Raw genomic sequence first — 12,999 nt, forward strand, 5'->3', positions numbered from 1 at the left:
TTGGGCCAGTTTCGAATTGCAGCCGTCTGTAGGTGCCCTTGCAGTGACACACACACACACACACACACACACACACACACACACACACACACACACACACACACACACACACACACACACACACACACTCACACGTGCGTTCATGCATGCATTGTAACCAGGTTTCCTTATATGTATAGATGTGTAGAAGGTGAACTATAAATGGCTGCTGCTTTCTGACCCTCAGGCTGTACACCTGCAATAGTCAATGCATAATTATGTAATAAAAACAGCTTGGTCCTTGTTACTCACATTTGTCACAAACCACTGCCAGAACCAATCAATTAGTCTGAAGTTACAAAGAAAGGTCCAGCCAATAAATCTAAAATATATATATGCCTTTATATTTTTGCAACAATTTCAGCTAATAACACATATCTGTTATGAGCTTATAGATCTTTTTTTTTAACATCTTCACCCTACGTGTCGTGTACGTATTGTCAAGAACACCACCAGGTTGAAAGATTATGACATGTATGCATTTCCATTTAACATCAGATGTCGTCATCCTCAACAAATCTGTGGTGGCTTTTCCCTCCCCATCTCAATGTACAACCATCACAAGTTCACAACATGGTTGCGAGCTCCCTTTGTCTCACGTCCCCATAATCAATGAAACCAAGACAACGGAGCATGTCTTTCACCCTGCAGTGAAAAGCCTGTCCCCAACAGACAAAGAAGCCAGCTTTATGGTCAGATCCGTTACGGAATAATGGTCACAAAAAACATTCCTAGTAGAGTCCTCAAGCTCTGCTGGAGAAGGTTCCATGAGCCTCGGACAGCAGGAGTTTGGGGTTCCCAGACCCAGATTGAAGTGACTGGACTGGACAAATCTTTCCCTAGATTGAAGAAACTCCACCCCTCTTTCTCCCCCGAGTTTTGGCAATACAGGCATGATTTGTGAGAATCTCGACTATCACAGTGGGGCAGTGTTGTTTTTGGCAGCAAGTTTCTATTTCAGTATATAGTCCTGGTCTTTGGAATGATACTATGACTAAAACATTTAGTTTTAGTCATATTTCAGTCACCTGGAATGCTTTAGTGTTAGTCAAGTTTTAGTCAACTTAAATATCATAAGATTTTAGTCGACTAAATCTACAGTTGATTTAGTCGACTAAAATGTATTTTGGGAGGCCTAAATGCCGTCGTAATGGCTGATTTTACACATTATATTATACTTGGTTGCATGCTGAAAATAGCAGATCTACATGTTCACAACGCGTCGCAATGTGACGCGTTGTGAGCTTGTAGATCTGCTATTTTCAGCATGCAACCAAGTATAAAATGACTTGTGTCTTACTTACACTGAATCTTTTGTCCAATAGTCCCTTGCAAACATTTTCGTCTAGTTTGTTGACGAAATTGTCAATATATATTTAGTCTTAGTTTTAGTCATCATAGCTTAGTTTTCATGTAGTTTCCATTTAGTTTTCGTCAGTGAAAAAAGGTAGTCGACGAAATCAACACTGCAGTGGGGCAGGTGTGTCGTGACTCGTGTACAACCAGAGTGATGTTCACATATATATATTTGGGTCAAACAAAACTGGTGAAAAGGATTGGGTCATAAACTCCCTTTATTAGAGGGCTATTATGCCATAGTAGGGCAATGGTGTCTTACTTTCACTCATTTAAGGCTCTCAAACAAGGTCCAATAAGTCTACACAGGCACTTAGATAAACAGAACCACACACATGAAAAAAGAAAAAAACCTGAACTTTGAACATTCAGGGCTGCTTGGCCACTCAGAATAGCCAAATGGCATTGATCACGCCTCCAGGTCTTTAGTTTACTCAAGTTAGGGAATAAGACCTGGTACTTAAGACACGCAAAATACAGCCCTCAGTGTGGTCTGGAGTTTTCTCTGGGTTTTGGAAGCCTTTTGAGCTGCAATGAAAACAGGCAAAACAGTGAACAGTGACATCTGCTGACAAATCCCATTGACATATATGGGATTTGCTGACTCTTTCTTCACAAACAGCAGGGAAATCAGAGCACTTGTTTGAACCAGAAAATCCCAGACCACAGAAAATCTACTGAATGTTAAAAGTTCCGTTTTATTGGGTGCAATTGAGCTCAGAAAACCTAAACATTTTTAAGAAAAATTACAAAAACTAGTTTTTATGTCACCACATTCCATTCTTCATTGTTATGATAACTGTATTCTACGTATTGGACCCTCGTCTGGTTCTGGTGTGTGACGACCCGGCTGGCATTTCCATGGTTCGGCGGCGGACAGACAGACAGGCCGGCCCGGGAGAAGATTAACATGACACGAGACTTGGTCACATCAAAACGTTCACAAGGTTTATTCCACTTACAGCAGCATATATCTTGGATACTTCATGTCCTAATGACGTCACAGACTAGACATCACAATCACTGCCTGCTAGCCGCGGCCTTCAGCGTGCTCTAACACAGCTCCACTCTTATGTTACCATTAAGGCAGGCAGTACACCATACATACAAGTACATTGCACGTATCAGTACCGAGTATCCGAACACAGTACCAAGTATCAGAACACTATAATACAACAGCCCACTCTTTTGTCCTATAAGGACAACGTCATCTGATACTGTATTTATAATGCGGAAAAGTGTACAATCACGTATCGATACCAAAAAACCTGGACTCCTGCCAGGGAAATTGTATCGAGCCTCTCGTTTATGTGATCTCTTTGCTTAATCAATAATCATTGATCCATCTCTGAGCAAGCACGCGCACGCCACCTGATTGTACACTTGAAACACAGACATAGGTGTAGAGAGAGAGAGAGAGAGAGAGAGAGAGAGAGAGATAGATAAAATAGGAAACACAGAAAGAAAAGAGGAGGAGAAATCAACAATAAATAATATATAATATATACTATATAATATACAACATATACACGTGGGGATAGGACAGGGTACATTAAAATATACACTCAACCTGAAATCATCCTGAAATCACTGATTATGTTTGAATTAGTTCATTTCTAACTAATGAATAATCACACTGAATAATGAATAATCACACTTAATTTCAACACCACAGGATTAGTTCATTCTAATCTATTCTCTCAGTCTAGCAGGCTTACTGGCATTTCTCCCTTCTTCGTCATATCTTATCTAGCACATGTTGTTGATCTGTCTGGGAACGGAAGTACAGCCTGTCTTTACCTGGACTGGAACAAGGCAACCATCTCTGACATTTATAACTGACCATTGCCCCTACATCTAACCACTCTTTTATACCATTCCACACTGGCAGTATGCCTGCCTCCCTTATCTCTGGAGGCCCTCATTCCTACAGGGGAATGTGTGGGTGTCATGTATAGGGACAGTGTGTAATGACAGCAAATAAACACATATTTGACATTGAGACACAAGAAACCAGTCATTAATCTAATAAAAAGAAAATGTTCCAAAATGTTCCATCCGTTCAAGAACCGAAAATGTTCCCGAAACTGGCATTACTCAAAAGAAAATGGAACCGAAAATGAAACTGGCATTACTCAAAAGAAAATGGAACCGAAAATGTTCCCGAACTGGCTTACTCAACAGAAAATGTTCAAGACTTACTCCACCAGTCCAACACTTACTCCATGTTCAAGACTTACTCCACCAGTCCACTCTTACGACCCTACTCCACTGGAACCGATATGGCACAGAGCCCAAGCAACAGTTCGCACAGAGCCCAGGCAACAGTTCTCCATTTTTGGCGACCGCGCGCAATTGTCCCGTACCGCATCCATCAGATAGTGCGCCGATGCATATGGACTTGTCCGCGCCAGCCTGCGTCATATAGACCTGGCCGTGCATTGTTGATGATATAGCATCCCGCTTACTCCATAAACATCGCGCGCGCTCATTCTGATCCAGGATCAGTATCCATGCTTGTCTCATATAGTCTGAGCAAAATAGGTCTTCGTCACAATGTGACTACTTCCTATTTCCTTCATGAGTTCAAGACCTGAAAAATGGTCATAGGACGTTGTTCAAATGGCACACTTGCGTCACTGCGGTCTAGGCCGACACAGACCCTCCTGGCCCGTGACCTGTCAGATGCAGACCCTTGCAGGACGCGGCCTGCGTCCGGTGGCTGGTCTGCTGTAGGCCGTAGTGGCGATGTGATGGTCCTGCTGTAAGCCGGGGTCTGGCCCTGCTGTAGGCCGTGCGCAGGCCCTGCTGTAGGCCGTGGTCTGGCCCTGCTGTCATCCGGTGTAGGCCGTGGTCTGGCCCTGCTCTCTTGCAGACATCTGCAGTAGCTATGTGATGGCCCTGCTGTCAGACCCTTGGTCGGGCCCTGGTTGATGTTCTATGCCCGAGGCGATCTCCCTTCCCCGGCTGAACGCTTAGGCCTTCTGGACCTGGTGATACACCAGTACTGGGTCTGGAAACCCACTCAATTTCTGTATTTTCCCGTCTGCTGTCCGTCTCCTGTGGACAAAACTGAAAAGCACTGGGTTCCCCCCCCCCAAACAAAACAAAGATACACACGCATACTGTGTGTGTGTGCGTGGGAGCTTCATATCCCATCCTCATACTATATTGATTTTACTTAATCAATATTCCGCCAATCAATCAATCACCCATCCAAGGGGAATAATGATACAATTAAAATTTCTAAATGTGTATTTTTGAGCATGTGACGTGTCTACTACTTACATGAATGACCCCTGACACTGGTGCTTTCCTGACACCTCCGCTTCGTGTCTGCCCACCTGCTCTGTGTAAAACAATTTCTACAGAGCTCTCTGTGTTCTCAAAACAAGATAAGCTAACAGGGCCCTGCTTTACCACAACAAGACACCAAGCACAGACACTCAATTGTTATGGGTTAATTTGTTAATCCTTTCAGACCATTTGCGTCACTCTTGCACATGCAAATAAAATTTGTATTTGCCCTCTTGCAACACAATTAACCAGACACATTTCATGAAAACTGGCGTTTGGGGAGATAGAAACATGAATGATAGTTATTCAGCCGACTCAGGTCCTGATTCAGCATGACTGCATTCCTGTGTGTTTCTGTGAAAATAGAAATATATATTAGGGTTAGAATTGTCCACTCTTAACCACGCTTGCTAAACCATGGTGGAGCCCCCTAATATTACTAATGCCCAATTCACTCACACTAGTCAGACTCTTGACCATTATTTTTTCCCTGGTCCTTTATAGCTTGACGGACCTTTCATAATTTGGCCTTTTCTATGCTGAATCACACTTCATTTAAATCCTTTATTTATTTGAACCGAATACGCACCCTTCTCTCACTCCTCCCACAAAACATGCGTCCATGTTGTAGGTTGACAAGAAGCGCCCGTTCAGCCTACTCTACAGCCTACTCTGCTGAGCATCGTTTCTGGGGTTACCCTAACAACTTGAACTTAGTAATTAATAAACTCGACTTGGGTTTTTTTCCTAACCACACTTAATGTTTAATTCACTATTGACCGGGCCTAGGATCTACACAGTATTGGTTTTATATTTTATTTTATTATTGGAGTTCCCTTCCAAATGGATTACAGCTGAGCTTATAAATTGCACCAACTTCTGGGCTAAAGAATGAATTAGCCCTTCCTTACTTGAGTCATAATATACTTGATTTATTGACTTTTAATACTGAAAATGTCAATTCTACCCTGATGCACACACGTACGCGCGTACCTCCCTTTGAACAGGCACATCTTCCTAGACCAAACAACCCTGTTGTCTATCTTTCTGTGTGTGTGCGTGCGCGTGTGCGTGTGTGCACATTAGTATGCGCCTCTGAGCTGTTCTACCTCTAAATGTGAAAAAATAACTTGCCACGTTTTTCCGAATTCCACATAAAACTGGTAAAATAAATATTTAGCATTCCCATTCCACATCGTACTCCGCTGTTGCTGTAGATATGACCCCAACACTTCCTGTAGTCCCGTGATGGAAGTGACATGCAGAAGTGAGATGCAAAAACCCTTAATGTTCATTGTTCAATTTAGTGTGGTCTCAACACACAAAACGCATGACATCAATGTGTCCCCCCGACACAACACTTCCTGTTCAGTGCAAAACACATGTTCAGTGGTAAAACTCCACAAAATGTCATTCTGCTTCCTCTCTTAGTACAAAAAGAAAAGGTCCAGGTTCATTGTTCAGTTCAATCGCTTGTGTGCTCAACACACAAACCATCGCATGACATCAATGTGTCCCCCGAACACCCATGTCCCCAAAGTTCAGTGCCAAAAACAAATGTTCAGTGGTAAAACTCCACAAAATGTCTTTCGGCATCCACTCTTAGGACAAAAAGTCATTGTAATGTCTTTCTGGTTGAAGTTCACCCCCCCTTCGGCTGGGTGGGTGCTGGCTGGGTGGGCAGATGACGATTCAGCTTTTTAGATGTGACAAAAAATGGGAATTATAAATATTTTTAATACACTGGGTATATATATATATATATATATTTGAATGTGGCAGTTTTACTAAAATGTTTTTGAACATAAATGTCGACAAACTTTCCACTTCCTTTTAGTGTGTCTGTGTGTGTAGTTGTATGAGAAATGTACACACATGGAGTGCTTTGACTGCACTAGCATATGAACTGACCTCAGGCTGACACATCTTGAATCTGACCTGGCCTCCCAGGCTGACTCGCTTAAAATATATCCTGTCGTACCTGAGTCATTTCATTATGGACTTATATGCTTCAGGCCTGTCTGATTCATATTCCACACACCTCCCCTCCATATGGGACACAAAATTTGGGATCATGAATTTGGTGCAACCTAAAAAGCTGTCTAATGATTGTATTTTGATTGGAACTCCACCAATTACTGCATTATAACGGAATAATGACTAATTTTCCTTCCTGTATTAGCTTACATTTCTTGATACATATTACTTAAACTTGAAATAAATGTACTTAAGCTGGCCAATTTTGAGCTATGACACTTAGTGAACGAGGCTCTACGGCCATTATCGAGCTTGTAGATCTGTTATTTTTTCCGACAGTAAAATGAGGCCCTACAGGCCTTTACGAGCTTCTAGAACTGCACTTTTTAGTTCTCAAACTGAACACTTCAGTTGGGTACCTTAATGTTCTATCTACAGTGACTTTTTAATACAAATGATCAGAGTGGAACCACACAAAATGTATGCTGTGGGAAGAATACCACAGGCTTAGTACGCTGTGATATCTCCGTATCACAGACGTACCCCGTTAGAAACATCTAACAGATTACTATGAATACAGAATGAATCTGTTCTGCTGGTATACCAAACGCCAGACTAAATATGGACTAATACCATATTGCTGCGTGAAACACAACGCAGTCTTTCCAAACTCTGTCAAGTCACAAGAACTACACCTTCGGTCCTTTATTTACTTTTACTGCAGGTATATTTAGTGCTCTTGGGAATATTACATTTAGATCCTAAATGTCGTGGCATTATCTTTATTCCTTTAGCTTCTTTTATTTGTTTACTTACACTAATGTCCAGTGGATGATGTCTCCTCCACTTCTGTTCTTTGGCCTAATGCCAATATATGTTATTTTTCCTGAATAACATTCCTGTCATGTCACAATACACGTGCCTACGCATCTCAGCCCTATACATTTAAGGCGGGATCATTAATACTGTCACCTTATTCATGTTTTATGGCTATAATGTGTTTTATTCTGTCCCATTTAATATCTTGACTGAATTCCATTCAGTCTCCTAACTTGGCATAATGAAGGGTCTATTATTGTCTGAGCCTACATGTATATGACCTTGGCTTAATGAGATAAGAGATAACACACTCCGTGAAGGGACTCTTTTGCTGTGTGTGAGAAACACCAACGCTCAGACAACCTCGTATCATACAGCTTCGCAGACAGAAAAATATACAGGAAGATCAAACTTTCCCTCTTGTACCAGTCATTTCTTCACGCTTTCCCATACGCACACAGGGGTGAAATCACGCACGCGCGCCCCCCCCCACTCTCCCCTGTCACTAGCCAAATCACAACCCCGACAGACAGGGGAACAGAGAAGAAAAACGCACACACATATGCTCACTCACACCCCATCAGAGTACTTGTACTCCCCACGCATTCCACAGATAAGACCAACAGCTCTCTTATGGCCACAGTGCCCTGGTGCCAGGTCACCAAATTGCTATGGTTACGCACGCCTCTGCGCTCTCCCGTCCTGTTGCTATTACCTTGGATTCGTGAGGGAGTGATTCTTACTAGCTGACTGCTGTGGGGGAGGTTTATAAACAAGTTCACAACACTGCTCTTTCGGCTTTCCTCCCTTGGCCCAGTGAGAAAAGAGATAGCTTCTCCTCTTCTGATAAGGCCAGTGTGCTGGTGAAAGAAATCACCAAGTTGCCATGGTTACACAAGCCTCTGCGCTCTCCCGTCGCGAGAGTATGGCCCGTTGATCAGAAAAGATGAATACTCGTCTCTAACGGGCTCTACCAACCAAAAACGCTTACAGCTTTCTCAGAACTTTCTATGCGCTTCTGGTCCTTACTTTAAGGCCTTCCTTTTCTTTCGAGTACGTTTGGTGTACTGACTTTTCCAGCTCCCAGGGCAGGCTAAATAGACACTTTACACTAATCAAACATTAGATTACTATATTTCTGATCTTTCTTCCCACACAGATTTTCGCTATTTACATCTTGTAGATTGGCTATTTTGCACACTCATTTAAGTGAAATGAAACAGAAACTACTCATTGTCTCACTGAATACTGATTAATATTTCACTTATTCAATCCATCAGCCCCCTTAGGTTAGGGGTTGTTTTAACTTTGTAATCGCTTAACATTCAACTCAATACACAGAGTGTAGCTCAGCAGCATGCCAGTGTTATATGAAAACCCCAGGGATAACACGTTAAACCACTCTTATATGCCCATTTCAATATCATCATGGCATATTTGGATGAATGTGGCAACTACTGTGTATTCTTAAAGCGTGACAGGGAAACACAACGTCACTTTACTTGCACATGTCCACCCCTCTTTCTGGGGGTATCTTAACTTTGACTGTCCATTTGCGACAAGACACAAAACACAAAACACAAAAGAATTGACAACCACATGGAATGCTCAAACGATGTCTGTTCACACACCAGCCCTTATCACTGCTACCTTGAAATTGGTAGCTAAATCTAGCAGTGACTTTTGACTATGACCAGAGTGTAACTAAAGTTTGCTGTGGGAAACACACCACAGGCTTAGTACGCTTATCTCACAGACGTACCCTGTTAGACAACATCTAACAGATTTATAAAAACAACAGACTGCAGCGTATACTCACAGCTGTTGTGCGGACAAAGTAGGCTATTCATCCGGCTTATAACCTCAGCTGCGATGCATCACTGAGGCCACTGACCTCTACAAGGAAAGTGTAATAATCTCTGCTGGCGTACCAAACGTCAGACTAAATATGGACTCTAACCATATTGCTGCGCGTATCTAACTACGCAGTCTTTTGCTAATGAACCTCATTAGGCTTATATATATGGACTCTAACCATATTGCTGCTTGAACCCAAACAGTCTTATCTCTTAACTCTGTCACGTCACTAAAAAAAACAAAAAAAAACTGTATAAGTCACTTAAATGTTAAATTAGTCGGGTCTATATCAGTGAAATTTGGAAGCATGTACTACATGTGGGAACAACAAAAAGACAAGGTTTAACTAAGGTAAACCCTGCATCATAACCGACATGTTACCAGGCAAGAGGAGAGGCACTTTTTCTCTAGATGAAGAGTAAAATATGAAGTGACTCACCTCCTGCATCTGGTCCCACTAAACTGACACCATTTGTTATGATAACTGTATTCTACGTATTGGACCCTCGTCTGGTTCTGGTGTGTGACGACCCGGCTGGCATTTCCATGGTTCGGCGGCGGACAGACAGACAGGCCGGCCCGGGAGAAGATTAACATGACACGAGACTTGGTCACATCAAAACGTTCACAAGGTTTATTCCACTTACAGCAGCATATATCTTGGATACTTCATGTCCTAATGACGTCACAGACTAGACATCACAATCACTGCCTGCTAGCCGCGGCCTTCAGCGTGCTCTAACACAGCTCCACTCTTATGTTACCATTAAGGCAGGCAGTACACCATACATACAAGTACATTGCACGTATCAGTACCGAGTATCCGAACACAGTACCAAGTATCAGAACACTATAATACAACACTTCATGATACAGATACCCCCCAAATATAGTGATATAATGCAGTGGATCTCAAACATTTTAATTTAAAAAAAAGAGTCACAGACCTGTAAAGGTCCATTTGGTTCCTAAGTCCTAACTATCAATAATTTAGCCGTGGATCCCCTGGAACCCCCTCAAGAACCCCCAGGGGACCCTGGACCCCACTTTGAGAACCACGGATCTATTAATGTACAACACTACATTTGCCTGCAATGTGTCACTGACTGTAGTTATCTTTAAAGATGATAAATCTAGATAAAATGGCATGTTACTGTCTTTCCGATTCACATGGCCCTGGAGCTCTCTCATATAGGCTACAGATTATGACCCTCTGCTTTTACAGTAGTTTAAGTGTTTAAATGAATAGAGCAGAGCAGCTAATCATCAAGTAATTTTTCAAATGACATGTTCATGTCTGACAGGACTTTTTGCCGTAAGCTCAAACTGCAGCTCATGGTGCAGCAATCCAGTGGTGCTCAAAGTGGAGTCCAGGGATCCCCAGGGGTCCTTCCCAAGTTCATTGAAATCAAATGCACTCTTATGGGCCTGTTAGTCAGTTGCTGCTGAGTGAGGTCTAGCCAACACCAACTCAGGATTCCTGCATCGCTGCCCTCCACAATTTCCTATCCAACATCAGGTTCTTGAGCTCTTCAGTGTTGTCAGCCAAGCTGTCGTGCCGCAGCACGTCGTCATAGGTGGTACGCTTCTTTCCCCTCCTGGCTTTGCCCTGGGTTGGCTCCATTAGGGTCAATTTACTTCCAATGTCTTTTGTTGGATCTGGAGGCAAATATTTGTTTCTGTCTAGATGACCCAGGATACACATTAATGGCAGGTAAAATATGTCCTCTGTCTCATCAGACCAAGAACCCTGAGAAATACCCACCAAAGCCACCATGGGGTGCTACTGAGCACACACTTCTGCCAGCTGGATCAAGGATTTGTCTTGTTGCATTTGGCCTTTAGAAAAACAGGAAGCTCAGTACAGTAGCCCACTGATAAATATATATATATAAAAAATAGCAGGAAGAATAAGAGATAAATAGAATTAACTAAGCAAATAAAAAATCTGAATGTTATTGTGCAGCCTGTACTCAAACTTGTAAAGACATAATTCAACCTTCATATCTTCACAAACTGAACATTTCCCCACAACAACAACTGACATTCTTGCTGCCTACAGGTACTTTTAATCTATTTTAATCAGAAAGAGGAGTCCCTTTGGGGCTGGACTGGAGGTGGAGAGTGCCATGCACGTTGACCAGACACCAGTGGCCTCTAGTGCCAGCAGCAATACAACCACTAACAGCGCCACAGCCATTACCAACACCATCACCACCAACACCATCAGCACCACCAACAACAACACTATCACAACCAGTGGGGCTGGGAGCCGGCACATTTTGCCCCGGATATCAGTCTACAGTGGGATAACAGACAGACAAACAGTCCAAGTAAGTCCATTTTATGGTTATCTCTACTTGAGTACAGTTGAAAATGACAGAAATTGCTGTCGGATTATTTTGTTGTTGATAAATCAGTGCTATTGAACACGGTTGCTGGTGGTTACGTGTTACGTCTGTGTGTTGTTTCGAAAATATTGAACCAATAAAAAGTACTAAAAAGCTCTTTGGACAAAACCTCTTAACTTAAAGCGACTAAACTCCACCACCTCTCCTACTCTCATGGAAGTAAATTGACAATAATATATATATAGTCACAACACCAACTTCGATGAGGCAGTATTGCTTTGTTTTCAAAATATACGTTTTTCTTCATTTCCTGAAAAATGTGTATTTTAAATTTCCTGAAAAAAGAAAATATTTTGGATCATGAATATTGAATATTTAAATTGGAAACAGGCCAGTTGATGCACGTTTCTTACTGACATGGATGAACATGGACATGGATGGTAACATTGTGGGATATAGGCCCACAATGGAAATAGGCTATCACACTAAATTAGATACAGCACACGAAAAGCACATTTTGAGACCTTTAATGTTTCGTAAATACTATAGTCATGCATTCTTTCATCCTACCTTTCTATAAATAAATGATCATACTGTATATAGCTTTGTTTTTGCACTAAGCTCTGCCTGCGATATTGAGATAACCGGGAAGCTAGAAGTGCATTATTAGGGGATAATAGCAGCATAGCAAAGTGAAAAGTGTTAAATAATATTTTATATGCATCAAATATATACACATTTAATGTTGCTGGGTGTGATACACAACTCCCTATATGTCATACGTAAAAACAGACTTGTTTGGCACAACGGGGAAGTGCTAAGCTAAACCATCTGCCGTGGCTGGCACTGGTAATTGGTCTGGTTTTCTAAAGCACTCTTGGTCCAGTGGTGCGCATTATTACTAAGGCTTGGCTCTACTATCTTCTTTTCTTAATTAACCCATTTTAAACGTTGATCTAATATTGATCTGACCTAATTTCTTCTGTGTACTTTACTACTTTGTCAATGAACTTAGGACTGCATGGGGCCGATTCTAAGTTTTTAATGCTGCTAACCAATAATGCAGAATCCCTTCATAATTCGACAAGAGAATAACTTTCTCCCATTTTCATTTTCTCACTTTCTCAGAAAGGGCTAATACCCAACAGCTGGATTTCAAACAATGTTGCTCTTTTCAAGTGTTGACTCGATGGTAATGTAGATGGATAAATACCTTTATTGATGCCGCAGGGAAAGTTCAGGTGCCAGAGAGAGATAGCATGTAAAATTAAGTTTTAATCATACTGCAGGCCTAACTGAGAAT

General features: G+C 41.9%; 1 protein-coding gene across 1 annotated transcript in view; it reads left to right on the forward strand.

Annotated features, from left to right (window-relative positions):
* Positions 1 to 12,999, forward strand: part of LOC308316183 (polyhomeotic-like protein 2) — a 33,312-nt gene that overhangs the window by 723 nt on the left and 19,590 nt on the right. Inside the window, exon 2 of the mRNA XM_080764619.1 lies at positions 11,408 to 11,678. Within this exon, the coding sequence (XP_080620745.1) occupies positions 11,475 to 11,678 (204 nt within the window). The 5' untranslated portion in view covers positions 11,408 to 11,474. The remainder of the gene's footprint in view (positions 1 to 11,407; positions 11,679 to 12,999) is intronic.

Source organism: Protomyctophum bolini (assembly GCF_963924005.1).
Source record: "Protomyctophum bolini genome assembly, chromosome: 5".
Taxonomy (NCBI): Eukaryota; Metazoa; Chordata; class Actinopteri; order Myctophiformes; family Myctophidae; genus Protomyctophum; species Protomyctophum bolini.